General features: G+C 66.0%; 6 protein-coding genes across 6 annotated transcripts; 3 read left to right on the top strand and 3 right to left on the bottom strand.

Annotated features, from left to right (window-relative positions):
- Nucleotides 1-2,476: 2,476 nt before the first annotated feature.
- Nucleotides 2,477-3,763, bottom strand: EMIHUDRAFT_105263 (hypothetical protein; the record flags this gene model as incomplete). The annotated part of the gene is made up of 2 exons (XM_005762548.1): nucleotides 2,477-2,500; nucleotides 2,591-3,763. The coding sequence occupies 2 exons, from the start codon at nucleotides 3,761-3,763 to the stop codon at nucleotides 2,477-2,479; spliced, it is 1,197 nt and encodes a 398-aa protein (XP_005762605.1).
- A 4,795-nt stretch (nucleotides 3,764-8,558) lies between these two features.
- On the bottom strand, nucleotides 8,559-8,901 carry EMIHUDRAFT_215818 (hypothetical protein; the record flags this gene model as incomplete). Its single annotated transcript, XM_005762549.1, has 2 exons — nucleotides 8,559-8,606; nucleotides 8,683-8,901. The coding sequence occupies 2 exons, from the start codon at nucleotides 8,899-8,901 to the stop codon at nucleotides 8,559-8,561; spliced, it is 267 nt and encodes an 88-aa protein (XP_005762606.1).
- A 1,350-nt stretch (nucleotides 8,902-10,251) lies between these two features.
- EMIHUDRAFT_437891 (hypothetical protein) lies at nucleotides 10,252-14,163 on the top strand. Its single transcript, XM_005762550.1, has 2 exons — nucleotides 10,252-10,357; nucleotides 10,472-14,163. The coding sequence occupies exons 1-2, from the start codon at nucleotides 10,334-10,336 to the stop codon at nucleotides 13,883-13,885; spliced, it is 3,438 nt and encodes a 1,145-aa protein (XP_005762607.1). The 5' UTR covers nucleotides 10,252-10,333; the 3' UTR covers nucleotides 13,886-14,163.
- A 273-nt stretch (nucleotides 14,164-14,436) lies between these two features.
- EMIHUDRAFT_358242 (hypothetical protein) lies at nucleotides 14,437-16,874 on the top strand. The gene has a single exon (XM_005762551.1). It carries the CDS (start codon nucleotides 16,070-16,072, stop codon nucleotides 16,805-16,807), a length of 738 nt encoding a protein of 245 aa, XP_005762608.1. The 5' UTR covers nucleotides 14,437-16,069; the 3' UTR covers nucleotides 16,808-16,874.
- Nucleotides 16,875-21,149: 4,275 nt separating this feature from the next.
- EMIHUDRAFT_215821 (hypothetical protein) lies at nucleotides 21,150-21,995 on the top strand (the record flags this gene model as incomplete). Its single annotated transcript, XM_005762552.1, has 2 exons — nucleotides 21,150-21,194; nucleotides 21,387-21,995. The coding sequence occupies 2 exons, from the start codon at nucleotides 21,150-21,152 to the stop codon at nucleotides 21,993-21,995; spliced, it is 654 nt and encodes a 217-aa protein (XP_005762609.1).
- Nucleotides 21,996-23,501: 1,506 nt separating this feature from the next.
- On the bottom strand, nucleotides 23,502-24,419 carry Lhcf49 (light harvesting protein; the record flags this gene model as incomplete). Its single annotated transcript, XM_005762553.1, has 1 exon — nucleotides 23,502-24,419. The coding sequence occupies one exon, from the start codon at nucleotides 24,417-24,419 to the stop codon at nucleotides 23,502-23,504; it is 918 nt and encodes a 305-aa protein (XP_005762610.1).
- Nucleotides 24,420-26,076: the final 1,657 nt, after the last annotated feature.

The raw sequence follows: 26,076 nt of genomic DNA on the forward strand, positions 1-26,076 counted from the left end.
CATGTCGGGCGGCATCGGCCCGCGCGCGATCCCGTACCCGCACGCGCCCGCGTCGAGGCCCGCCCGGCTGAGCAGCTCCTCCGCCTCCTGGATCTCGCGCGCCAGCCGGTGCTCGGCGGTCGCGCCCGGGAGCTGCACGCCCGCCAAGTCCCCGGAGGCGAGCACGCGCTGCCAAATCTCGTGCGGGCTCTCGTCCTCGGCGTCCCACACGAGCAACTCGCCCCCCGCCGCGGCGTCGGCGGCCGCCCCGGTCCCGCCCTCCTCGGCCGCGAGCGAGCAGATCGCGTCGAGCGCCTCCGACCCCATCGCGTGCTCGCGCCAAAAGGCCGCGTCGGCGGCCGAGAGGCCGGGCGGAGGCCCCTCGCCGTCCCAGCCCAAGCCCTCGTCCTCGCGGAGGTCGCCGAGCTCGCGGACGAGGTAGCCTGCGCGCGGGGCGGTCCGGCGGTCAGGGGCGTGCGCAGCCGGCAGGGGCGCGGCCGAGCGAGGCGGACGCCTGGGTTTGGCAGCTCGCCCAGCGGCGCAAGCTTCCAGCCTCGGGGAGGCCACGTCTCGCTGCCGCCGTTGCTGTCGCCAGCCCCGCTGGCGCCGTTGCCGCCCTCGGCCCCCTCGCCCGCCTCGTCCACGCCCGCCTCGTCCGCCGCCGCCTCCTCCTCCATCTTTGCGACCGGCCCGTCCTCTTCGCCACCGCCGCAGAGCAGGTCCTCTGCCAGAGCCGCCTTGGCCGCCCCGCCGGCCCCGTCGTCCGTGTCGCCCGGCACGCCGCCGCTAGCCAGCGCCGCCTTCTTCCGCTTCCGCTCCGCGGCGGTGAGCGAGCCGCGGCGCACCGCCGGCGTATACAGCTCGACGAGGCGCGAGAACTGCCCGCCGCGCCCCTGCGCGTGCGCCGCCGCGGCGAGGACACGCTCGAGCTCCGAGGGGGGCTCGGGCGAGTCGGTGCCGGCGCCGGCGCCGCCGTTGGCGGCGGCGAGGTGAGGCGCCGGCAGCACGAGCTCGCCCAGCAAGCGAGGGAAGAGCACGCGCACCGGCGGGAGCAGGTGCGAGGGGACGCGCGACAGGTTGCGCTCCAGCCACTCGTCGATAGCGCGCCCCTCCCAGCCGGGCGCGCGCGAGGCGGCCGCCGCGGTCGGCCTGCCGCTCGCGCTGGCAGCCTCCTCCTCCTCCACATCCATGCCGAGCAAGCCCGGCGCGGCGGTCAGCTCCTCGGGCACCGCGTTGGCGCCAAAGATCGACTCGAGCCGCGACGGCGCCGCGTGCCGCAGCGACGTCCGCGCCGCGGCCGAACGGCCCTCCGCGCCCGCGCCCCGCTCGCCCGGGGCGGGGGCGGCGCGGCCCTCGGGGGCGAGGAAGTGGAGCTCGCCGCCCGCGCCGAGGCAGAGCGGCGTGCCGCGTCCGCCCGCCTCCGCGTGCAGGAAGCCGACGGAGCGCGGGACCTCGGAGAGGCGCCACGCGCGCCGCGGCGCGCCCATCGTGCCACCGCCGGCGCCGGCCGCTCCGTCGCTCCTCGCCTGCGACGTGCCGTCGAACTCGAGGATCGCAAAGGAGGTGCAGCGGCCGTCTGCGCTGCGCGGCGCGGAGGGCATCGCGAGCGCCACCGCGACGAGCGTCGCGTCGGAGCACGGGTCGGCCGCCGCGGCGAGCACCTCGGGCGCCTGGTACGCCCACAGCACATGCGACGTGAGCAGCGAGAAGCAAAAGACGGCGCGCGAGGTGTGCGCGAGGAGGGTGCCGCCGTCGCCCGGGAAGGCGAGGAAGACGAACCCGTCCGACGCCTCGAGCGGCTGAGAGAGCGTGGCGAGCAGCCCGTTGGTGAGCGGCTCCCACAGCGTGATGACGTCGGGCGCGTACGCCACCGCCATCACCGAGCCGTCCGACGAAAACGCGGCGGCCGTCGCGGCGCTCTGCCGGTAGAAGCCGACGGAGCGGCAAGCCCAGCCGCCGACCGCGCTTCCCGCGGGGAGGGGCGCGCTGCTCCCGGCCGCGGGCTCCGCGGCGCCCGGCCCCGGCGCCGGCGCCGCCGGGGGGATCGCCTCCCAGAGCTTGAACTTTGCGTCGTGCGCGGCGGTGAGGGCGATGAGCAGCGTCGGGTGGAGAGTGAGAGCGGTGAGGGTGCCGGCGTGCGGCTGGGGCACGCGCGTGACGAGCGTCCAAGCGCCGTCCCGCTGCTGCCAGAGCTTGAGGCACGTGTGCTGCCGCAGCTCGGCGTTGGCGCGCACCTCAAACGTGGCGAGGTGCGACCCGTCTGCCGAGAGGGCGGCGTCGGTCACCCGCGGCGCGGAAGTGCCGCCGGCGGCGGCGGTGCCGCGGTAGGAGCGGCGTGCATCCCTGGACGAGCCCACCGCCGGCAGCGACCCGGACAGGTTTGCGGGCGCCGCCGCGAGCGAGCCGAGGTGGGCGTCGGTGGAGGGCGACCACCATTGCAGGCTTGCGGCTGCGTCGCCGCCGTACAGGACGACGGCGCGGCGGCGCGGGTCAGAGATCACGCGGGCGGCGCGGCGGAGGCCTGCGGCGGGGGGGGGGGGGGGGGCGGGCCAGGGCAGGAGAAGACGGGCGAGGGGAGGAGAGGGCGGGCGAGGGGAGGAGGAGGGGACACACCGTAGATGACGCGGCGGACGGAGCGCGCGCCGAGGTCGACGAGCTGCACGCTGTTGTCCTCGCTGCGCAGCGCGAGCGTGCCCCCGTCCTCTGACGGCGTCATCCCGAGCAGCGGCGCGCCGAGCCGCGGCAGAAAGTTGCGCTCTGCGCCGTGCGTCTGCCACAAGACAAGCACTCCCTCGCGGCCGGCGGAGAGGACGAGGCCGCCGTCGACGGAGAAGGAGAGCGCGGCGAGCGCCTGCGCGTGCCAGTGCATCTCCCGCGCCGCCCCATCTGAGCTGCTCGCGCCCGTCGCCTCGCGCGCGGCCGCGTCTCTCGTCGCGATCCGCCAGAGATGGATGCGGCCGAGCTCGTCGGCGGTCGCGGCGAGGCGCTCGGTGGGGGAGAGGGCGACGCAGAGCAGGGCGGCGCGCTTCTCGCGACGCTGCCGAAAGTGCGCCGTCGACCGCTCCGCCACGTCGTGAACCGTCAGCCACGAGCCGCTCACCGCCGCCACAAACGCGCTCTCCTCGCCGCACGCCGCGACGGCGAGCGCCGTCGCCTTTGCGCGGAAGAGGGGGCGCAGCTCGGCGGGCCACGGCCGCTCGAGGCTGCCGAAGGCGCCGCTCGCGTCCTCCTCCGGCCCGAGCGGCTCGTCCCCCTCCTCGGCTGCCGCGGCGAGCGCCCCGTCCCCGCTGCCGCCGTCGCCGTCGCGGCGGCCGCTCCGTGCGGCGAGCTCCTTGGCGCGCTTGGCGCTGCGCTTCGACACGCGGAGCGAGGCGGCGTAGGTCCGGCCCCCGTGTGCGAGCCCCTCCGCGTAGCGCGGCGTCCCGGCGGGCGCGGCCTTGCCCTCGGGGCTGGTGAGCACAAAGGCGGTCGAAGGCGTCGTCGCGTGCAGCGACATTGCGAGGATGGGGCGGCCCACGCAAAAGGCGCGCAGGATGGTGGCGTCGTCGAGATCCCACAGCAGAATCCGGCCGTCCAGGCCGGCCGACAGCCCCTGGAAGACGTTGGAGGCCACGTTTGAGACGGCCGTGACGTCCTCCGTGTGGCCCTCGAGCACCCGCAGCAGGGCGCCCGTCTCGCATGAGAAGAGCTTCACCGCGGCGCCGGAGCAGCACATCATGTGCTTCGAGTCGGTCGTGAAGGCGACCGGGCGCTCGACGAGCGAGCCGCCGGCGTGCGCCGCCATGGCAGAGCCCAGTGTGTGCTGGAGGACGTGGTCTCCGTCGCCGCCAGCGTGGAGAAAAGGAATACGATCCAACGACAAGCCCCCGGACGGCTAGCGCATCACACCCCTCTCCTTAAAATCCCTGTGTGGTGGCGGCGTGCCGTCCTCCAATCCCTCCCTTGGGTTGTCTGTTTTCTTTCTTTCTTTTTTACAAGCCCCCGGCGGGGGCCAAGTACCACAGGCAGGTCTGGTGCTAGATTCATCACATGCTGCCGGCGAGATTGGTAGAGGCGGAGCAGTCTGCTCTAGCCTCACACGTCGCGTGCCCTGTCGCCTGTTTTATATTAAAATGAACTCGGGCCTGTCGCCTGTTTTGTGGTGTTTCTGCTGTTGTTTGTGCCCTTGGCACCGTGGGTGCTGGGGGGGCGACAGGCAGGGGCCGGGCGTGCGTGGCCCTGAGTGGCGTAGTGCCGTACGCTCACTCGGGATGTGTGGCAGCCCAGCTGGCTGAGTGTCTTGTGGGTTTTTGTGTGTCTTTGTGTCGTTCGCGCGTGTCGTCCTCTTCCGTCTCGCGTCCACCCATACTGCGTTGGTGTCCAGTCCGGGTTTGCGATGAGGAGCGATCCGAATGGTTTTTTTGCCCGCTACTGACTCGGGAGGCGAGTAGAGGCCCCGCCCACCCAGAGTACCCTAGGAATCCTATCTTATTACAGTGGGTTTCGGGCATTAAGAAAACGTAGTATTAAGAAACCACGCCGAGCGATTTTCGCGAAAATCTAAGAAACCACGGCGCGCCGCAGGCGCGGCCCCGAGAAAAGGCCAGACACGAGTCTCGAGTGTGAACGGGAGCCCCAGCTCAAAATTTCTCTTCGCCTGCGGCGCGCGCACTTGTCACTTTCCAAGTCTACGGTGTTCTGAGTGGAGTGGAGATGGAGGCGTGTGTGCGTCTTCCCGTCATCCAGAGAGCCGACTCGGCGGCAGACTCTGGCATCGCCCTCGCGGACCGCAGCTTACCTCTTACCTAAAATCCTTAGGGGGGCGGCTCTGGCAGTCCTCTGGCCTGAGTGCCGGCCGGAGCTAAGAAACCACGGCGTGGGGTGGATGAGGGCTGTGGAAAGGCTTAGAAACGGCGGCGTGCCGCCAAATGCTGTTTTCTTAATGCCCGCAACCCACTGTAGGAACAGTGCAACAACAGCCCGGCAAGACTGCCGCTGTGTGTAGGTGCACTCTGCCTGAACGAACCGAAACGTCTCTGAACGTTCATCCAAATCCTTATAAATCGGCCGACGGGGTGCAGGGAGGACGGCTGAGTTGATCGGACTGCGAACGCCCAACTCACGGCAACATGCTCCCGACCACCGGGGCAGCATCTCCGCTGCGACGCCATTTGGCGTGGCCTGTCAGCATCGCCGCACTTTGCCTTGGCGGCCTATGCTGGACACTAGTCCGGGCTCTTCCATCTCGAGCGCAGGTGCAGGACCTGCCAGAAAAGTGGACCGTCTTTGGGGTGCCGGTCGAGCTCCCTGACTTATCGGGAGCTTTGACGCAGCGCGATCTGCCAATCAATGCGGCAGACGCCTTGACAGCGACGTGCAAGGCTGGTATCGACAGAAAGTGCGCATCCGTGACGAGTTCGAGCTTTGCCAAATTCATGTGCGTTATTGAGAAGCAGTTCGATACGGATCCAGAACATCGCACTCGGATGCAGCTCAAAGCGGTTCCGACTGAGCTTGGCGGCGATTGGACCGCCATGACTTTGTCCATGGGTGATCTCGCATGTGGGTCGAACTCCCAACTCTCCGAACGCCCGTACCCGTCCGCCGATTCCTGCAAGGCAGCGTGCTTTGCAACCGCCTCTTGCAGCTACATCTACTGGCAGCCAAAAGCTGGCCCTGATGGTATGACTCCTTACTGCCATCTGTATTCTGACTGCGCAAGCACGCGGACCCCCAGCAAGGGAGGAGTTATCTACAAGCTCACACGCAACTATGCTGCTATTCAAGAAGACGAATTTTACAGCGGAAGAATCCTCAACCAGTTCTGTGGCGAAACTTCTTCGCTGTCATTTTACGGTCAAGAAGACATAGATGCGGCGGACGCACAGCTCAGCTACATTTTTGGCTTGCCTTTCCCTCTCGAGTGTCCGCTGAGCACCTTCGCCGCCGCTGGATTTTATTCGGACTTCGGATATGTCAAGGACCCCAAGTTTGGGGTCCAGCTGACCGAAATCAAGGAGAAAGGGGAGCTCGACCTTTGCCCGGTGCCGGAAGATTGGACCTGCAACATGCCGACCCTTTATATGTGCCTCCAACTACAAAACTACGAAGTACACTTAGCCTACTACGCCTGGCTCAACGTCACCGTGGCAAAAAAGTTTGGAATACCAGCGGACAACCCTTTCCACGCCTTTTCGGGCCCAATGAACCACATCCCTGACCTTAACCCTTTCGGCCCTTCGGGCTCGACGCCCTCTTGCGTCTTGGGGATACCGACGCGAAGCACAGCTCTCAGCCTGCTGCAAGTGCGGCGCGGTTTACGAGGGGGCAACCTGCGAGATTTCGCCGGCGCCGCCTCCGTCCGCCCCCCGCCCCCCGCCACCTACTCCGCCACCAACTCCGCCACCTGCTCACCCAACTATCGGGAATTGGCTCAAAGGCCTCTTTGGACGCTGACTTTGGACGGCACATCTGCATGCACTTGTGGGCTCTTTCATGCTCCTTCCTTCCCACGTCTCTTGTGGGCGGAGCCGACGCGTGCTGGAGCTCAGCTGCCTCCTCGCTGCCTCCGCTGCCGATGGGAACTTCGCTGTCGGCGTCGGCACTTCGACTCGCCACCTGAATAGGCAGTGTGCCGTCCGACCGACTGTCGTCCCTCTCTGTCTGTTCTCGACTGTCGTGTGAATCCCCAGCGCCTCCAGGGCTCGCACCTCAACCTCTCACATAGACGAAAAGCGCCACGCACTGGCACGCTTACACTTGTACATTTAGTCGTGCAAAAAGAAGGGCGGGCGGCGACGGTGTCAAAGTGGTATCACTGCGGGGGGCTGTCGCCGGGCCAGCGCCATATGAGAAAACATTTCTCTCGCTCTCGCACTCGTCATGCCGTTGTCGTCGCCCTCGGCCTGGCGTCGCCGCCCTGCAGCACACGTACGTGTCAGAATGAGCGCACACTGGGACGAATTTGTTCGCATGGGAGGTCGGCTTTGGCGCTTTCCTCGCTGCGCAAGAGGCAAGAGAGGCAAAGGCTGCGCAAGAGGCAAGAGAGGCAAAGGCCGCGGAGACCCGCGACTCCGCCAATTCCAGGAGCTACAGCGACTACCTCGCTGCGCGAGACGCGGGCACTGTGCAGGGTGGCAGCACCGCCGCGGCGGTGGCGGCGATGATCGAGTTTGATACGACTCCGACTTCGACGGCGGCGACAGCGGCGGTGGCAGTGTGTCTGTGTGTCGCTCGTGCGTGTCGTCATCATCTGTCTAGTGTCCACCCATACCGCGTTGGTGTTGAGAGAGCCGCGTACTCGCGTCCCGAGCGAGAACGAGAGCGCCGCAAGCGCGCCGCCGAGAGGCGGTCTGACGTGCACGCACGGCGGTCGGTAGGAGAGGGTAGGAGAGGTGGGAGAGGGTGGGAGAGGGGAGGAGAGGGGAGGAGACGGGAGGAGACGGGAGGAGACGATGGGACGGTAGGGAGCCGGAAAAGCGGCAACCGTGCCAGGCAGCAGCGCCGCCCAAGCTGCTCTTGGCGCGTCCTGCGCGGCGGGCGAGAGGCGCGTTGGTGAATTGGTGGCACGGGCCGAGCGCCGCGCTGCGGCCATCCCTCCTCAACCGCAGCTCGTCGTCGCCGCGAATGGCGTACACGTGCACCTGCAGCAGCGGAGCGACGGCACGCATCTCCCCTTCCGTGGGGGGGCTGTCTGAGAGACAGAGCAGGTGGCGGGCGCCGTCCTCGGAGGCGTCGTTTGCACGGCGGTGAGCCAACTACTTGATCCGCCTCATCTCTCTCGTGACCTCGCTTCAATCTCGGGTAATCTCGCAGGTGAGCCACCCCGACGACGTCATCAAGACGCGGATGCAGACGCATCTGCGCGGCTCGCCACACTTCTCCGCCTACCCGAGCTACTCACGCAGCGGGTCACGCACGCCCCAGATGCTGCACACACGAGGTACAGCCGAGGTACAGCCGAGGTACAGCCGAGGTGCAGCCGAGGTCAGCCGATACAGCCGCGATATGCCGCATATCACAGAGCGGACACGCACTCAGCTGCATCCGGCTGTATGTTCGGCCGCGCTCTCAGCACTCGAAGCCCCTGCCGTCGCGTGGTGCTCCGAACACACCGCACGGTACCGCATTCCCGCCCCCTGACTCTGCTCTCTGGTGCGTTCCTGGCGGTAGGCTGCACGTCCTGTGCGCACAAGGGGCTCGCCTAGCTAACTAGCTCACTCCCCAACTAATGGACTATACTGCACATCCTGCGGCACGAGGGGCTCGCCGCCCTCTTCAAGGGCTCCGCCTTCCGCTGCGGCATCTGCGCGTGCCGCTCGGGCTCAGCCTGATCATCTGCTCGGGCGAGGCGATCCGAGAGGGCGTGGCGGAGCGGCGGAGAGGGCGGGGCGGCGAGTGCGTCCAGACGGGGTCTAGCTGAGGCCCAAAGGTCGGTGAGGTTTCGTTCTCTTCCCCTTTGCTAGCCGCGATTCGCCAGCCCAAGCCGACCACACCTTCTGCGACGTGGGGCCAGCCCCCAGGTTTGCCAGGACGATGAGATATCTCTTCCTTCGTCATTCGTTTATTGTTTGAGCCTTGTTTATAGCGCATGACTTTGTTTATAGCGCATGAATCTTGTCACATCGGCTCACAGAAACACGCACATCCTACACACGGGCTCGCACAGAGTAGACGGGCACTCCTGGCTGTGGGACGCCTATGCGGTTAGTTGGCGGCCACGACTTCCTTGTTGACCGTGTCCAGCTTGAGCGCCATGGCAGCATTCGAGTCCTCCAGGCGCTTGATGCGGTCGAGCGTGGTGGCGCCGAGGTACAACAGGCCTCCAAAGACCACGCCTCGGAAGGCTGCCCTCGCGAGGAGGACGCGTCGAAAGGTGTTGCCATCGACGCCACACATCATCTTCCTCGCGCCCCCGGCACTCGCCCCTGTCGTGGTTGCCATCGTCATGCTTCGAGGCCTCGAAGCTCGAGATCGTCTGGAGCGCTCCAGGCCGCCGCGTCCATGGGACGCGTCCAAGCTCCGGGAACGAGTTTACTTTCTACTCATAGGGGAGGGGTTGAAGGGGTATGTCAACCACTTGGTTGAGGGTTGAGGCCTCTGTCAACCACGTGGTTGACAGTTGAGGCAATCGGTCTCAACCACCGCTATGAGTAGATTACTTTCTAGCTTTTTGCAAAAGGCCTCTCTTCCTGTGAATCAATCTCCTTCTCTTGAAGAGGCTCCCTTCCTTCAGACAGCATTCGACAGCACCGCGCAAGTTCCGCTTGAAAGAAGTTTTGAGCTGCCCGTCGACAATAAAAAGGCTGAAAAAGACTAGGAGGGGAGGTCGGGCCCCGCGCCCGTCGGATGATCATCGGAAGGCGAACAAGAGGAAGAACTCAGAGGAGAGGCAGAGGGGAGCCTCCTCCGGAGTGAGGATGAGGACCCCGCGAGAAGGGGCCCTGAGCGGTGACGTCGTGTGAGAGTGCGTGTCGTGTTCATGTCTGGTGTTCATTATAGCTCCGAGTAGAGGGGGCGGTCTGCTGCTAGGGGAAACCCGGAGCGCGGAGCCAACCCTCGGAGACGCGTGTTTACTTTATGGCCCTTTCCCTGCGAACGCGCACCCCCGGGGCTAGGGCTCTCTAGCCCGTAACCCGATCCCGATCATCCAGGGATCCAGCAGGGGGTGTCGGCGGAGAGGGTGGAGGCGGAAAGGGCGGCGGTGGAGACGGTGCCGGTGCCGGTGCCGGTGGCGGCGGCGATCAAGGCGCCGGCGCGGCATAGCGGGTGGGTAGGCCCTAAAACGGCGGGAAACGCCGGGATACGCGCGGCGGGGCTCCAAAAGAAAAATCCGTGGGACACATAACAGCTGTTATGAGGTTGTTATGCTGGCTCTCATAACAACCAGTGGGATGTGTTATGAGAGAGATTTTTAGCAATACCAAACAACTCTAACACTCACGCGAGAGAGAAATGAAGTACAGCGATCGCCACCTCGCTGGCCTCTCCGCAGGCCCCCCCTCGGACCGCGTCGAACTCATCGGCGCGGGCTCTCTCGGCTACGGGACCGGCCCCAGCTTCGGCTGAGGGCTGAGAAGCTGCCGAGCCCAAATCACTGTGAGCGTCGTGATTTCTTGTTGGTTTTCTAAAATCTCTCTCACGCGTCATTTGGGGCCTGGAGCCCTGTTCACGCGCGCGCGAGACGTGCAGACAGGGTTGCCAGGTGAGAGCGAATGGCGCGGTTCAGGCGGCGGGTGTGGGCGAGAGCGGACACAGAGTGCGAAAAAAAAGAGACACCTCGTCCAAGGGTGACAGGGAGAGTGCTGCAGCGCCGCTCCTCTTGCCCTCGTGCGACTCGCCGTTGCGCATCACGCGCGACGCGCGTCTTGACGAGATGCAGGTCCTCTCCGAGGCCACGGTGGCCAGCGCCCCCGCCCGGCCGCCCTTCTCCCAGCGCGCGCGGCCGCCGCGGCCGCCGCGCGCCTCCTCATCGCGCCGGCTCGCCCCTCACCAGAGAGCCCTCCCGTCGCAGGTCATCATGCAGCAGCCCAAGATCCAGCCGCCGCCCACTTCGCCGATCCCGGACAGCCCCGACACGGCCAGCCACCCGGGCGTCGAGGAGGACATCGCGGGCGCCTGCGCGCAGCGCATCTCTGAAAAAGGGCATCTTCCAGCGCCGGCCCGCCTCGAGCCTGCGCAGCCGCCACGGACCGCTCCACCGCCAGCAGCGCTGCCGCCTGCCCAGCCGGCTGAGTGGCGGCCGCAGCCTGCAGCCCCGCCGCCTCTGCAGCCTCGACCTGCGGCGGCGGAGCCTGCAGCACCTTGCGCGGCTGCGGCTGCAGCACGCGAGGGTACGGGCGCCCCGGCGTCTTTCCAGGAGGCGTCCGCAGCCTCCGCCGCCGCGCTTGCGCCGCCGGCGCCGACCAGGAACGACGCTGCGGAGCTCCTCCTCCAGGCAGCGTGGGGAGGCTCCCCTCCGGCGCCGTGCACCGCAGCGCCGACACAGCAAGCAGTCGAGCCGCGGGTGGCTGTTGGCCGGGCGGGAGGCAACGACGCCTCGCGACACCTCGCGCCGGCGGCCGGCGGAATGAGCGCCATCGCCCTCGCTATGCAGCCACCGCTTCAGCCCGCACCGCCAGCGCTCGCGCCGGTGCCCCCGAGTCCGATGCCTCTGCCGCAGCCGCACGCGATGCAGCCGCCGCCGAAGCAGGAGCAGCCATACGTACCACCGCAGCTCCTGGCCAACGAGACGCTCCCCCCGCCACCGCCTCCGCCCGAGCCGGCCGCCCCTACACCGTGCGCAGAGGACGACAGTGTCGCGGCGCTGCTCCTCGGCTTTGGCGCCGCGTCGCGCACCGCCGCGCCGCCACCGCTGCCGGCTCCGGTGGTTGCGCCGCCGGCGCCGTGGGGCGGGCACGCGGAGCAGATGGCCTCGCTCAAGCCGCACATCGGCTTGGACCAGCGGAACGGCGGGGCGGCGTTGCTCCAGGCGGTGGGCCGTGCCGACAGCGGCAGCGGCGCTGTGCGGGTCGAGGGCGCGGCGGCGAGAAGGCGAGAGCGCGAGGAGGGCGTCCCGGCGGGGCAGCGGCGCGGCGCGCCGCGGCAGCGCCTCGACGAGGGCGCGCGCGCGTGGGACAGCGAGGAGGAGGACGGGGGGGGGGAGGAGGACGAGTACGACGACGACGACGACGACGACGAGGGCCGGCTCGAGGATGTGATCGACTTGCGCGGGTACTCGCCGCGCGCCGCCATCGGGCTGCGCGTGCAGGTCTCGTACGAGGAGCGGCAGGGCAAGCAGATGGTGTCGGTGCCGTACCGCGGCGAGGTTGTCTCTGTCGACATGCGAAAGGGGCTGCGGGTCAAGCTCGACGGGTACGTGCGGAGGGAGTGGGTGACCGACGAGGACGAGTGGAGGTGGGTGCCGCCCGGCGACCAGGCGCTGCTCCCGCACCAGCAGGAGCTGATCGACCGGGCGAACGAGGCGGACGCGCGGGCCAAGGGCGGCGCCAAGGCGGCGGGTCCGGCTGCCAAGGCCGTTGCCCACGTCGTGCTCAGGCTGCGCGGCGCCGAGGGCGTGCGGCTTCCCGGCGGCACAAAGCCACCGCAGCAGATGACGCGCCGCATGCGCGCCGCCACCGCGCCGCGCACGAGCTCTGGCGGCTCCGAGTCCGAATCGGACGACGCAGTCGCCAAGCCCGCCGAGAAGCCGCAGAAGCAAGCCCCGCTGGCGTCGATCGGCGCGACCAACAGCGCGCCGGGCGGCAAAAATCCCGAGGTGACCGTGGCGGCCGGCGCGCACGCGGGCGAGAAGGCGACGGTCCTGCACGTGGGAAACGGCTGGGTGCGCCTGCAGCTCGGCTCCGGCGCCGTCGTCCACCTGCGCAAATGGGACTTGCAGGGCGAGATCCCCACGAAGGTCCGCTCACCGGCCGTCAAGCCGCTCGCAAAGGTGGCGGTGCCGGCGCCCGAGCCCGCCGCCCCGGCGGGGCCGTCGCCGCGCGAAGAGCGCGCTGCAGAGCGAGAGCGGACGGCGGGCGCCGAGGGCAAGGCGGAGTCCGTGGGGAAGGCGAGCAAAAGCAAGGGCGGCGCGGCGGCGGGCAGCGCGGAGGCCGCACCAGCGGGCGGCGCGGAGGCGGCCGGCGGCGCGGCGCCGGCGGCCGCCAAGGAGCCGGCGGAGAGGCCGAAGAAGCGGCCGCCGCCGGAGCTCATTGCGGAGGGCTTCGTGATTGGGGCCCCGGTGTGGGCGCGCCTGTCCTTCATCAAGTTCTCGCACGGCGTCATCCAGAGGGTGCAGTCCTCCTCCAAGTGGGTGCTGGTCCGGCTCGACTCTGGCGCCGACCAGTGGGTCACCGTGCGCGAGCTGGTTCTCGACGCGCCGCCGCAGAGGGAGGCGGTCGCCGATGGGCTGGAGGTGATTGCCGCCTGGCCGGGGGAGGACAGCTACTACAAGGGGACCATCCTCTCGACCAACCAGCAGGGCGGCTACTCCGTGCGCTACGACGACTGGGACGAGCAGACGGTTGGCCTCTCGCAGATCCGGCTGCTGCCCGACACCTTTGGCGGCAAGAAGAAGCGCGACGACGCGCGCGCCAAGGCCAATCTGACGTCGTCCGCCGCCGCCGCCGCCGCCTTGGCCAAGCCGCCGCCGCCCGCGCCGAACCCGCTCCAGGGCGCGATGGAGTCGTTTGTGGCGGCCGCCAAGGAGCAGCTGCTGGCGTCGCAGCCCGACACGTTTGAGCGGCTCACGCAGCTGCTGGCCCACTTTGGGGCGGCCGAGCAGGCGCCGCCGGCGCGCAAGGGGGCGGCGGCCAACGGCTCGGCCGAGGCCTCGCGAAGCCCGACCGACTCCGCCCTCCGCTCCCTCCTGAGCCCGCACCCGAGATTGCTCTCCGAGCTGGAGCAGCTGCTCGCCGCGGCGCCAGCCACGCCGGCAGAGGCGCGCGGCGCGGACGGGGAGCCCACGCTCTGCAGCTGGCGGTGGGAGGAGGACGGGAGGCTCACGGGGCGGGTGTACGGCAAGGCGGGCTTCAAGGACGGCACCCTCATCAGCACGAGCGCCGTCCCTCTCGAGCAGCGGCTGAAGCCGCTGCAGCCGCACGCGCGCGTGGTGACCGAGTCGGGGACAGCCTACCACCTCGGGCTGGCCGCCGCCGCCCCTTTGGCCGAGGGCCACGCCCTCAGGGGCGAGGGCCGCGCCCTCAGCGGCGAGGGCCACGCCGAGCTTGCGGCGACACGCGCGGCCGCTGCCGCCGAGAGCGAGGAGGACGCCGAGCGAGACCCGAGCGAGAGCGGAGAGCCGTCGGGCAAGCCAGCCGTCGGGGAGGGCCGCGGGCCCAAGGCGAAGGGCGCGCGCGAGCTGCAGAAGCTGCTGGACGAGTTTGGGGGCGGCGCCGCCGTCGGTGTCGACGGCGAGATCCGGAGGAGACGAGGCGCCGGCGAGGGCTGAGAGCCGCAGCAGCACGCCCATGCAAGCCGCTCGCGCCACGCGACGGCTCTTGCGCGTCCAGATCCTCTCCTGATGTCTCGGCATGATGTGGAACCTTCCATTTGTTCTAGCGGATGCCCCGCGATTTGAGTTGACATGACTGTAGCCGCGTACGCGGTACGGCGCGCGCACGGTGCTCCCCGGCTGTTCGTAGCACACTGTACTTGGGGAAGATGGTGATACCGCTGTGCTGCTTGTGTTCCCATATTCTTGTACTACTTAAGGTTCCCTTAGTCGCCAGACGACGCAGAGCAGAGACGACGCGGGGAGCGGGAGGCGGAGCATGCAGACGCGCAGAGCGAGACACGAAACTTGGCCGATCGGAAAAGTCGGAAAAACGGGAACCGGGAGAACGCGAGAAAAAGCAAAAAGGACGGAAAACAACCAACGGAGAGCACCAGGGACGCAAGGGACAACGTGGAAAACAGGTGAGCTAGACCCCCAGCGCTTGGGGTGTGTGTCCCGTGTGTTTTGTTATTTTTTTCCGCTATTATGCAATCCGTCTCCTCCTTCCTGGCTGCGCTATCGAACAAGTCTCGGTAGTCACACAGCGGCACGATGGCGGAGAGCGACCGGGGCAGGAGCGGCTCGGTGGTTGCCGAGTCGGCCAACTTTGCCGAGGCGTTGCAGATGGTGCACGACATGAATGCCTCGATGACTCCAGTGGGCGCCGTCGACAGAGTCGAGAACTCGATCCTCGAGGAGATTGAGCTGGAGGAGGAGGAGCACGCGAGCCATCGGGCGGCCGAGGAGAGGCCGAAGAGCGGGGAGCGCATCGGCGACAAGAGGCCGAAGAGCGGGGAGCGCATCGGCGACAAGCTCGACCCGATCCTCGGCTCGACCGACCACCTGCCGGTGTGGGCCCCCAAAGGCGCAGACAAGCCGCCGCCATCTCAACTCACTCGGCTGCGGCGCATGATGCCGACGTTCTCCGAGTGCAGTCTCAGCTTGGGCGTTCTGCTGCTCCGCGAGCTGGCCGGCGCGGCCCTCCTGCTCGCGGTGCCCGTTGCAGTCATCCTCGTCGAGGCGCCGTCAAAGATTGATCCAAGATGCATGTCTCTATCCAAATGCACTGGCGCAGTCACGGGCCCCAAGCTGTACGCTGAGCCCGACGATTCGGATGGCTGGGGGCCGGACGACGACATCCGACTCGCCCAATACCTCATCCTCTGGATCGCGCGGCCGCTCTACTCGCTCGCTGCGGCGCGCCTCCTCTCGCTCGTCGTCATCTCCTTTCTGAGCATCCCGTCGATCCTGCGCACGCTGCCCGGCATCGTGGTGCTGCTACTGCACAGTATCTTTTCGATGCCGCTCTGCCCCCCGGCGATCCTCTTCCCCGCGACGAACGGCGTCTTCCGTCTCCTCTACTTTGACCGGCTGACTTGGAAGCGGCTCTACGAGCTGCCCTCCTTCGTCCCGGCCAGCATGTGGATGCTGGCGGCAGCGCTCGCGTTCTGCCTCCTCGACGCCGCCGTCCAGTTCTCGCAGAACCAGCTCGCGCTGAAGCACTACGAGGACCGCTCCCAGTCCGCTTACGAGCAGCAGGCGGCGCTGCGCAAGGTCGCGGCCGCCGCCAAGAGCTGCGAGCGGCGGCGCGCCTACCCGATGCGGCCGTCGCCCCGGGACGCGGCGGGCGAGGGCCTGCTCTCACGGCACCTCTCCGGCCTCAGCAAGCTGCAGCAGCAGCTCCAGAGGCTGGCCGGGCCGCTCGACCTCGGCTCTGAGCTCGCAGAGGCGGCCAGCCTCTGTCAGGCGCGCCGGCGCGCGCAGCGCATCTTCAACCTGCTCCTCCGCGAGGAGGGCCTGGTGACGCTGCCGCCGAGGCGGACGGGCCGCACGAGCGGCGAGAAGGAGGAGCCGTCCGTCGACCGGGACGCGCTCCTCCGCTGGGCCTACCAGGGCGACCGGCGTCCGCCGCCGCCAAAGCTCGCGGCCGACCTCTTCCCGTACGGACAGCTGGTCGACAGAGACCAGTTTTGCAAGGTGGTCGAGCGCTCGTACAAGGAGCAGCGGCTGCTCACCGCCTCGGTCGAGAGCTTCGACCGGCTGCAAAAGATCCTGCTGCGCGGCCTGCAGGTCCTCGTCGCCTTCATCTTCCTCGTGCTGCTGCTGCGGCTCCCCTTCATCCGGATCAACCTGGTCAGCATGCTCATCCCGCTCACCTCGGCGCTGCTCGTCTTCTTCTCGCTCGCCGGCGGCCTGGTCGCCGAGGTGTTCAGCAGCTTCTTCTTCACGTACGTCACGCGCCCGTACGACATCGGCGACCGCGTGTACGTCGCCACGCCCGGCCAGGGGCCCGTCCTGTACTCGCTCATCGTCAAGGACATCGAGGTGATGCGGACGCACTTCCTCACCGCCAACGGCGAGGCGATGGTGGTGAGCAACAGCTCCGTCAAGAACATGGCGCTGACCAACCTGTCGCGCTCGGGCAAGCTGACGCTGCTCGTCCAGCTGATGGTGCCGGTCGCCACGCAGTCGAGCAAGATCAACGAGCTGCTCGAGGCGATCACCTCGTACGTCTCGGACGGGTCGGGCGACTGGAGCGCGTGCGACAACCAGTTTGGCGAGGCCGCGCTCGACAAGGGGCACCTGCTCCTCAACATCTGGCCGACGAGCGTGTACGCCGCGCACGAGATCATGGCCATCTACGCGGCCAAGTCGCGGCTGCTCCTCTTCTGCCACGCATACATGCAGGCGGCAAATATAGAGTACATCATGCCCGTACTGCCGATGCGGGACAGCCCGGGCCCCCGGGCCGGTTTGGCGGGCGTGGTCGAGCAGGCGCTGAGCGCGGCGGCGGTGGGCAAGCTCACCGCGGCGAAGGGGCAGGGGGACGGCGGCGGCGGCGGCCTGCCCTTTGGGCTGACGGCCAAGCAGGCGTAGCGCGCGGGCGTGGGCGCGCCGTGCTTGTTAGAGCTGTTTAACGTTGGGAGCTGAACAGTGTTGCTAGTGTTAACAGTAACAACAGAACAACAGTGGGGCTCCCCAAGCCAACAACAGTAGCTAACGTTAGCTTAGGCCGGCTGAACAACAATAAGGAAGGCCTGGCAGTGACCCACGACGATCTCCAGCGAGCAGCGTCCAGTGCGGGTAATACCCGAAGATACCCGGAAAACCCCAGGTATTTTCGGGTTTTACCCGGGTTTTTTGGCATTTTCTGCTTCCTGACCGCTGAACAACAGTAACAACAGGAACAACAGGAACAAACAGTCACGCGCCAACGCGAAAGAAACGCGCGGCGCGGGGAGGCTGGCGTGGGTGTGTCGGGACGTGCCACCGAGGCACAGCGCAGCAGCCCACACGCCGCCCGACATACGGTCAGGTCTGGCACGTACCGGCGCGTTACGAACTGAGCTTCGACGCGCCGGCTGAGGCGACGGTGAACGTGGCCCTCTGGTTCAACAACGACTCGTCATATTACGTGCGCAACGGCTGGGATCCTCACGACGCCGCCTACTGCAACACCGAGATGCCCATCACGCTCAGCCGCGCGGGCTTTGAGTATCGGCCGCACTCGCCTGGCGTGCCATACGATACCCAAACCGACTGGGATCCAGGGCACGGCGTGCCGTCCGCCCTGTGGGTCCGCCAGGTTGCCGCGGGCGACGGTGCCATAGCATTCCAACTCGGAGAGGCTCCGAGCGGCACATCGTGCTTGGAAAAGCGGCACATCGTGCTTGGGTACCTGTGTCGAACCTGTGCTAAGAAAGAAAGAAAGAAAACAGACAACCCAAGGGAGGGATGGGAGGACGGTACGCCGCCACCACAAAGGGATTTTAATCGAACGTACGTGAATTCTTCTTTCCGACAGCAAGCAATGGTTCAGCTCCCAAGAGCTCGACGCCTGCTCCGTCCGCTCACCTCCCGAGCAGCGCTGCTGTCCCGAATCTCTCCGAGATTGGCACTGCTACTCCCGCTGCTCCTCGCCTCCAAATTGGCCGTGCACCTCGCGGCCAGGGGCAAGCGCGCCGGCGGCAGCACAGTCAGCAGCGCGGAGAGGCAGCAGCTGATTGCAGAGCTGCGTGCTGAGGTCAGCGCGCCGCTGCCGCACGCGATCGGCGGCGAGACGCTGGATGCCGACACCTACCAGCGCTTCCTGCAAGTGCACGGCTGGTCGTTGCCAAAGGCTGCAGCGATGCTGTCGAAGGATATTGAGTGGCGCAAGCGTGTCCGGCCTCGCGCCCTGCGGCCGCGCCACATGCCGGCGGCGTGCTCGCAGCGCGGCTGGGTCGTCCTCATGCGCCACCAGGGCTCCGGTAACCTGACCGAGGACGAGCCGTCGCCTCCGGAGGCGGCGGCGGCGCACAGCGGCCGGCCAGCCTACCTGCCGACGCTGCGGATCGGTCACTACTTTGGGCGCGGCAAGGGAGGGGGCGGGCGGTCGCTGCACCCGCCGCACACGAAGCCGCCGCTCGCGCACTGGGTGTACACGCGGCACGGGATGCCCGTCACCTACGTCAACGTGCGTGCGTGGCGCGCCCTCCGCCCGCTCCCGCTGCGCGCTTGCGAGCGGTGCGGCGGTCCTCTCAGCCTTTGGAAGGAGCTCGGTAGGCACCCGGAGCGCTTCACGTCGCGGGACGAGTGCACGCGCTTCTGCGCCTACCACATGGAGCACTACATCCGCCGCATGCCCGTGCGGCGCGGCCGGCGAGTGCAGCGCGCTTGCATCCTCATCTCTCTCTCGGGCTTCAAGGCGAAGGAATGCATGCGTTAATGGAAACGAGCACGCGCCTGCACACGCCGAACTGCTCTCTCCCCCCCTCTCGGGCTCCACAGCAGCCGCACGCCGCGAGGGATGCGCCGCGGGGGCGGGGGGGGGTGGCGCCACGCATCTGCAAGCCGGCCGCAAGGCCGCCTCCGCCTCCCTTCTAGCTCCCGTGCGAGCTCTCAGCTGCCGCCCCTCCCCTTCCCAGGCGTCGATGGTTCCCCACGTGTGCGAGTGCATACAAGTGCTGCGCAGGCACTACCCCGGCCGGCTCGGCGTCGCCTGCCTCTACAACACCCCCTCGTACTGGTACCCGTTCTGGTGACCGCCGCACGCCCTCGCGCCCCGGGCACAGCACCCTCTCTTCCGCCCGCCGGCCCGAGGCGCCGCGCCGCCGCGCCGCCGCGTCCGCAGGCGCATCTTTTGCGGCCTCTTCGACGAGGAGATCATGTCCAAGGTGCACTTCCTGCCGGCCTCGGTCGCCGACGTGGCTGGCGCCATGGCGTGGGTCGACAAGCAGCAGCTGCACGCCTTCCTCTAGTCGAGTCTGCTAGTCGAGTCGGGGGGGCGGACCAGGTACGTGGTTCTGCGCATGTGCCTTCTGAGGCCCACCCACGCTGGCCGTCGTGGACGGAGGAAAGCCCAAGTGCCGGGCGCGGCGGAGGTGGCAGACGCGGCAGGGGAGTAGAGGCTGAAAGATGGCAAGCAAATCACACGCATGCACACACATGCTGTCATATGGCGCGCGGTGATTCCGACGCCAGTTCCGAGATCCGACGGTATCACCGTGTACGAGTACGTAAATGAACAAAAAAACGCACCTAGCTCTACTTTACTACTAGGGCTAGTTCCATTTCATACGGGGGAAGGACCGTGAGTTGACGGAAATCGGAGGACGCGACCCACTTCGCCACAGACGGTCCCGCGCCTCGCCGCTATGACGGCCACACGACCGCAGCTCGTGTGCGTGTGGCCGTCTTTGTCCGGAGTGAATACTCCAACGCGCTCGTCGGTGACGGTGTCCTCCAACCTGTGCCGCGCTCGGCGAACCTCGACAGCGCCTTCGGTGGCATGCAGCTCTTTGCGCCTGAAGCCTGGAGAGCAGCTCCTCTGCTGTTCACACACTCTGCACAGATGACACAGCCCACTGTGCGGCTGCCACAGCTGTGACAGCGATGGGCTCGCCCTCACTGGCCCTCAGTCACTTGTGCTGCGGCTTGTGTGAGCGACACTGCGCGGCGACTGCCGGCACACTGTGAGACCATGGGTGTGAGGTAAAACCATGCTACCAGCGCTTGGTCACATCGGCCCCGAGGTCAGATCCTTCTACTCTGTTGATGACAACACTTGTCTACTCGCTGGAGCCGAGCAGGAGGGCTTGGCGCACAACCCCTGTTCAACTCAGGGTCCTTCCCCTTTAGAGCTCTGGGCCGGCGCGGGGGCCCCAGAGGGTGTCCATGCGGGGGGGAGATGGGGCCCCATGGCCCGCCGCAGGCGCCGATTTTGCGGAGTTTTTTTTTCTTTTTTCGCGATTTTTTACTTGTTTTCATGGGAATTCGGCGTCCTTGCGGCCATGCTATCACGCCTTGCGACAGCCTGTCGGCGCAGCTGACCGTGCCATGATGCACAATTGATCACCTGCATAGCTCGCGGCCTTAGTATCAAGCATTCAGTGACGACCTGATCGTACGGCCAGTAGGAAGGTGTCCTTCCATCGTGTGCCGGCTTCTGACGCAATGCGCGTCACCTCGGATTGGCTGCTGGCACTCTCGAGGCTATGCCTACACAGCCTCGCGCGCATGGGCAGTCAAGAGGGACCACGCACCTTCTCAGGACAGCGCCGGTGCCTCTCTCTTGGACCGGCAAACTTGGTGGTCTCGTGTCACCAATGTGGGACCAGTACGGCATCGCGCCATCGACAGCTCTGAACTGCGCCTCACCACTGACCGGGAAGGCCGCCAAGTGGGCCAGCACAGGTCGCACATTGTGGCAGCAGTCAGCAGTGCATGGCTGATAGCTAGAGCAGCAGCGTCAGGGTCGCAGGGTCGGATCGTGTCAAGCCTCTCGCCCGGCCGGCCGCGTGCAGACGTCGGCCTGTCTGCTGTCTGGAGTGATCTGTCGGCGGTCAGTACGACCGATCAGGTCGGAGTTTTCTTATGGTTCGAGGGTCTATCTGTATGTACTCCTCGAGATCTCTCCAAATCTGCCCTCTGTTAGACCGGGTTAGATCGGGAAGTCGGTGCTCTGAGCGACTCTGAGCGCCGGAGCCCCGTTTCCGCACTGCTGCGCGGCGCACGGTGCCTCCGGGGGGCCCCGCGCCGGCCCAGAGTAAAAAGGAACAGGTCCCCGCCCGTGCGATCTTTGTGCAGGGTTCTTTGTGGGTGTGGTCGGCGACTAGTCACAACCTACCGACCGGGGGTGGCCCCGTCTGACTGAACCCCACGTTTACGTTGTAGCGCCGCGTATTGGTTATTGGCATCATTGGCTTTGCACACTAGCGCGGCACTATTACACAGTCGCATGCAGACCCAAAAGATCCCTGTGCGGCGCAAGCTGCTCGAGCATGTGAGTGGCATTCGCTGCGTACTTACGTTTTGGATCACCTGCGGCCATCTCACGCAGTGGCCGCGGCCGTCTCGCGATCCATTTGGGGCCAAACTCCCCTGGTCGCCGCGAGTCCTGCGCCTCCCGTAAACGTGACCAGGCCCTGAGCTCTGCATATAGGTTCTACTTGGCCGTGGATATGTCCCTGTTCAGGGTTTTATCATCCTTTCGGGGTTCATCACAATGTATGCGTATCGCGAGAAGCTGTACACTGACCGCGCGAGCATCCTGCGCTTCTACTGCCTGCGATTTGGGGCAATCGTGGCCTCGTATTACCTCTTTTACGTGCTGAATGCCCTCTACTACAGCGTCGCGAGGTGGGAGCGCCATGACGAGTTTCTCGCCGGAGGTGCCATCACGTCGCTTTTCTTGGTGCAAGCCTTCGCACCAGGTTCTGACTGGTTCCCCAACGGGCCGGGGTGGACCTTATCGTGCATGTCGTTCTCCTGGTGGCTGTTCCCTCTTACACACTCACTACTGCGACACACACGCTCCGCTGCCGACGGCATCACACTCCGCATGCTCGGTGCACTTGCAGCTTCACTCTGCCTCATGCATGGGCCGATTGTGTCGATGGCGATGGTTGATCTTGGCAAGCAGACTGGGTGTCTCATCGTTGGGGACGTAGACAAATGCAACGCGGGGGAGGACCAGCGGTGGTCCAACTGGTATATTCTTTACAGATTTCCCCTGGCGTTGAAATATATGCTAAGCACCTTCCCCACACATGGCGAGAAGCACACGCATCTGTGTTGCAAATAGGCGCGCGCTCCAGATTTCTTCTTTGGCATGGTGGTGGCTGAGATGCTATGTGCTTGCCGATGCGGAGAGGCCTGGCAGCATGAGACCCGCTGGGGTCGTATCGGGCGCTACTTTTGGGGGGCCGTAGCTGATTTTACCGCCGCTGCGTTCTTCGTGCTCAACTTCTTTTGGTTTGGCAGAGACGGGTGGAAGCCAACTGGGTATGGCAGGGTGGTCGCTTACGAACCGTTGTGGCTCACCCTAATGGGTCCGCTCTATGGAACCTTCCTATTTGCCTCTTCGTGTGGAACAGGTGGCGTCTTTGCAAAACTTTGTCGGCACCCCGTATTGACCAACTTAGGGGACCTCGGTTTCCAAGTGTATATGTGTCATTACTTGGTCATGAATTTGCTAATTGACTTTGAGGACGCATGGGCCCAAGGAATTGGAACGGAGCAGCCGCTAAAGGGGGGTGGTCTCTCTACTCAGGGCATGCTGCTCGCTGCATTTCCACTGATATACGTCATCTCGGGGCTCCTCAACCAATATGTGGATTACCCCTTCCGCATGTGGCTAAAGAAAACAGTGGATAACTGCCTCCCAGTCAAGCAGGTAGTGCCCAAGGACGACACCGCTGCTCCTGCACTGGAAAGAATCAGCCGCAGAACGAGCGGCTATCTGCCGGAGGCCGACATTCCATTGCAAGACGACGATGAGGATGGAGACGGTTCCATGGTACTCCGCATTGTCTAGACAATAGTCCACACTCTCGGCCCGCTGCTAACACCTGATGCTCCCATAGGTGCGAACAATCTTGGGCTTGCAGGCGGATAGCAGGGCTCATTCTTACTTTGTCCCACACGGCGGGGGTGAGGCGGCCAACATCAGCTAAGTAGAGGAGCTCCCCCCAAAGGTCGACCACGTCTCCTTCATGCCCATTATTGCTTTTTTGATAATTTCACTGATGATGAAGATTTATTGGAACCGCGATGAGATTTCTTATTCACTGCCAACAATATGCCTAACAAACATTCACTGTGCGAGGGAGAAGAATTTTTTAATTCTTATTCACACGGGGCCGAGGGATGCGGGGTTTGCCTCTACTCCAACCGGGGAGGAGGCAGGGCGCAGATCGAGCTCACGACGCTTTGACGACTGCCCAGCGCCGTCGCCGTGCACGTCGCCCGCCCATGCCGAGGCGGCGGCCTCGACAGCGCTGGACGCGACCCGCTTCCAGCCGCCGACGCACCTGCGAGGCGGCGGCCGTTACACAATCTTGATTTTGGTCATTTGCGCCATTTGGTACCTCTCGGTGCCTTCCAGAATCAGCTGCGACCCCGCCGAGTGGACGCGCATATACGTGTAATCTACTGTACGCGCATATACGTGTATACACGTAATCACCCGTGCGGTAGTCAGTCGCGACCGGCGGCGCGGCTGCCGCGAGGCGGGAGACGGCAGGGAGCGTGTGAGGACAGTCACACGGGTCTCAGTGCACAGCTCAGCACGTGCTCGTTACACGCCGACTCAAAAGAGACCGAGGCTCTGCAGCGCGCCCGGAGCCAGCACGTCCCCGAAGAAGGTGAAGAAGAGCGGCGTCTGGTCCACCACGGGCGTGCCGTAGAGCGCCTCCTGGAAGGCGTAGCCCGTGATCGCGAGCATGGCGAGTCTCCCGTTCTTGAGCTCGGCCGTCTCCATCTCCTTGCGGTGGTACTCGGCGAGCCGGAGCGCGTACCCGGGGTCGTTGTCCGCGTACATCTTGTCCATCACGCCCATGTTCGCGCCGAACCAGTTGTACAGCCCGAGAGGGTCAAAGCCGCAATCTCCAGGCACGTACGACTTCATCACCACCTGGCCGTCCGAGCGCATCGTCTTGCCGGTCGCGGTCAGGCCGTGCACCTGGTCGAGCGTTCTGCACTCGATCGCGGAGGTGCCGATCGCCACCAGGAGCAGGAACGGCCAGACCTCGCCCAGGCCTCCGTTCAACACCGAGAGCGAGCGGCCCTGCGTCACCTCGAGCGCAAAAGGCATGCCGAGCAGGTTGGAGAAGGCTCCGTGCCACAGCTCCGCCAGCGGCCAGCCCGCCGCCGCCAGCATCGCCAGCCGCGCGTGCTTGATCTCCGCCTCCCGCATCCACGCCAAGCTCCGCTTTGTGCTGCTCGTGCTCGGGCCGAGCGTGATGGTGTTGGGCTTGCACGCGGAGGTGGCGGTGGAGAAGGGGAGCCCGGTCTCGGGGTTGAGCCAGACGTTGATCTTGATGCCCTCGCGGTACTTCTCCGCAAATTTGAGCGGATCAAAGCCGGCATCGGCCGCGAGGGTGCCGTCGAGGTAGTCCGGTCGCGGCAGCCACGGGATGGGAGCCTCGAGCTTGCCCGCCTGCTGCATGGTCGCTGGCGCCGCCCGCGCGGCGAGGGCGGAGTGGCGAAGCAGGCTCGAAGCGACCATGGGGATCGACAAGCGTGGATCGACAAGCCTGGGATCGACAAGCGTGCCGGGTCGAGGCTTTGAGAGGATGCAGCGGAAATTTGTGGGAAAGTTCGCTTGCAATGAAGAATGGGTCCATTGTCCTCGCCCCCTCACGCACACACACACACACATGCATGCACAGACACACAGCCCCTTCCCCTTCCCTCTCAAGACCGCAAGGGCGAGGACACGCGTAGGCCGCACCTCTAGCGAAGCCCACAGAGTGGGAGACTCCTATCACCGCCCCTGCCACCCTCGGTGTGACGTGTGTGCCTCGGCCACCCCTGTCAGTGTGCCTGTGATAGCGAGAGACTGCCAGTGAGAAGCTGGAGGAAGGTCGCTAGTCGAGAGAGATCGCCAGTGGAATAGGGAGTCCATGGGTAAGTGGGTCCAGGGTCGTCGTCGTCGCACGCACACACACGCACACACACATGCATCATGCACAGACACACAGCCCCTTCCCCTTCCCCCTCAAGACCGCAAGGACGAGGACATGCGTAGGCCGCACCTCTAGCGAAGCCCACAGAGTTTATTTTTTATTCTTGAGTTTATTAACACCCGCCATAAAAACGGTATGGCGGGTGGAGTGCTCTCTACTGCCGCGGCGCCCCTGTTGGTTCGGAGGCGCCCGGCGGCCGCGCTTGGTGCCGACGTCGACCGGCTGCTCTCGCGGCGCCGAGACGTGCCGCTTTGGTCACGTCTCGCGCGCTGCGCGGTGTCTTTTGGCATGTGAGCGCTTGCCAGAGACGCCAGGATGCTTGGCTTCCACGACTGCGGCCGCGGGCGAGCGGGCACGCCAGGCTCGGCGACGCTCTGCGCGGGTCTTCGAGCTCGCAGCCCGCGACGAGCCAGTGCATGGCTCGTCGCTCGACGGAAGCCTGCTCAGAATGCTCTCGGCATTCTGGACAGCCTCGCCAAGCTCTCTGGGAGGGCCCGCAGGGCCAGGGCGGGCCGTATCGGGCGCCCAGTCGCCCAGAGTCTGAGGGAGGGTGTAGAGGATGTAGAGCTGTAGAGCACTGTAGAGCTGTAGAGCTGTAGAGCTCTACATCCGCCGCGTGACGAGGCGCGTGCGTTGTAGAGCGATGTAGAGCGCGATTTTGCTGTAGAGTTTGTTGTAGAGGCTCTACAGCCAAACCGCCGGGAAGGCAGTGACTCAAAGAGGTCGAGTCGCACTAATGGGGTGTGTCCGAGCTTACTGGAGCTCTGATGGACGGCCCTGACTATCTATCACTGACACACAGAGAGTCCCTCTGACGGCACACAACACCCTATAACTGCGTCATGACCAGCCTGCCATGCGTCGCCAGTGCCGCATTCATCGCAGTGCTTCTTTAGCAGGCGGTGGACTGTCGGCTGCGAGGACGGTCGCATTTGCGCGAGGCGAGGCGAGCATTCAGACGCGTTGCATGCGCCATGCCTCGCGCCAGCGCGTGCGGAAGCTCCTGGCTGAGCGTTGAGTCCAGGCGAGTTGTGCTGGCCACGATCGCTACGCCAAGCCGAGCTGACGCGCCGGGGCGCCGGCCAGTCGCAGCCGTGAGGCATGCCACAGCAGCAGAGGCACCTGCCACCCATTGGGCGGGCAGACAGAAGGCCAGGGCAGCACTGGCAAGTGCAACGCGCCTCATGTCGGAGAGCG

This window comes from Emiliania huxleyi, assembly GCF_000372725.1.
Source record: "Emiliania huxleyi CCMP1516 unplaced genomic scaffold EMIHUscaffold_67, whole genome shotgun sequence".
In the NCBI taxonomy this organism is placed as follows: Eukaryota; Haptophyta; order Isochrysidales; family Noelaerhabdaceae; genus Emiliania; species Emiliania huxleyi.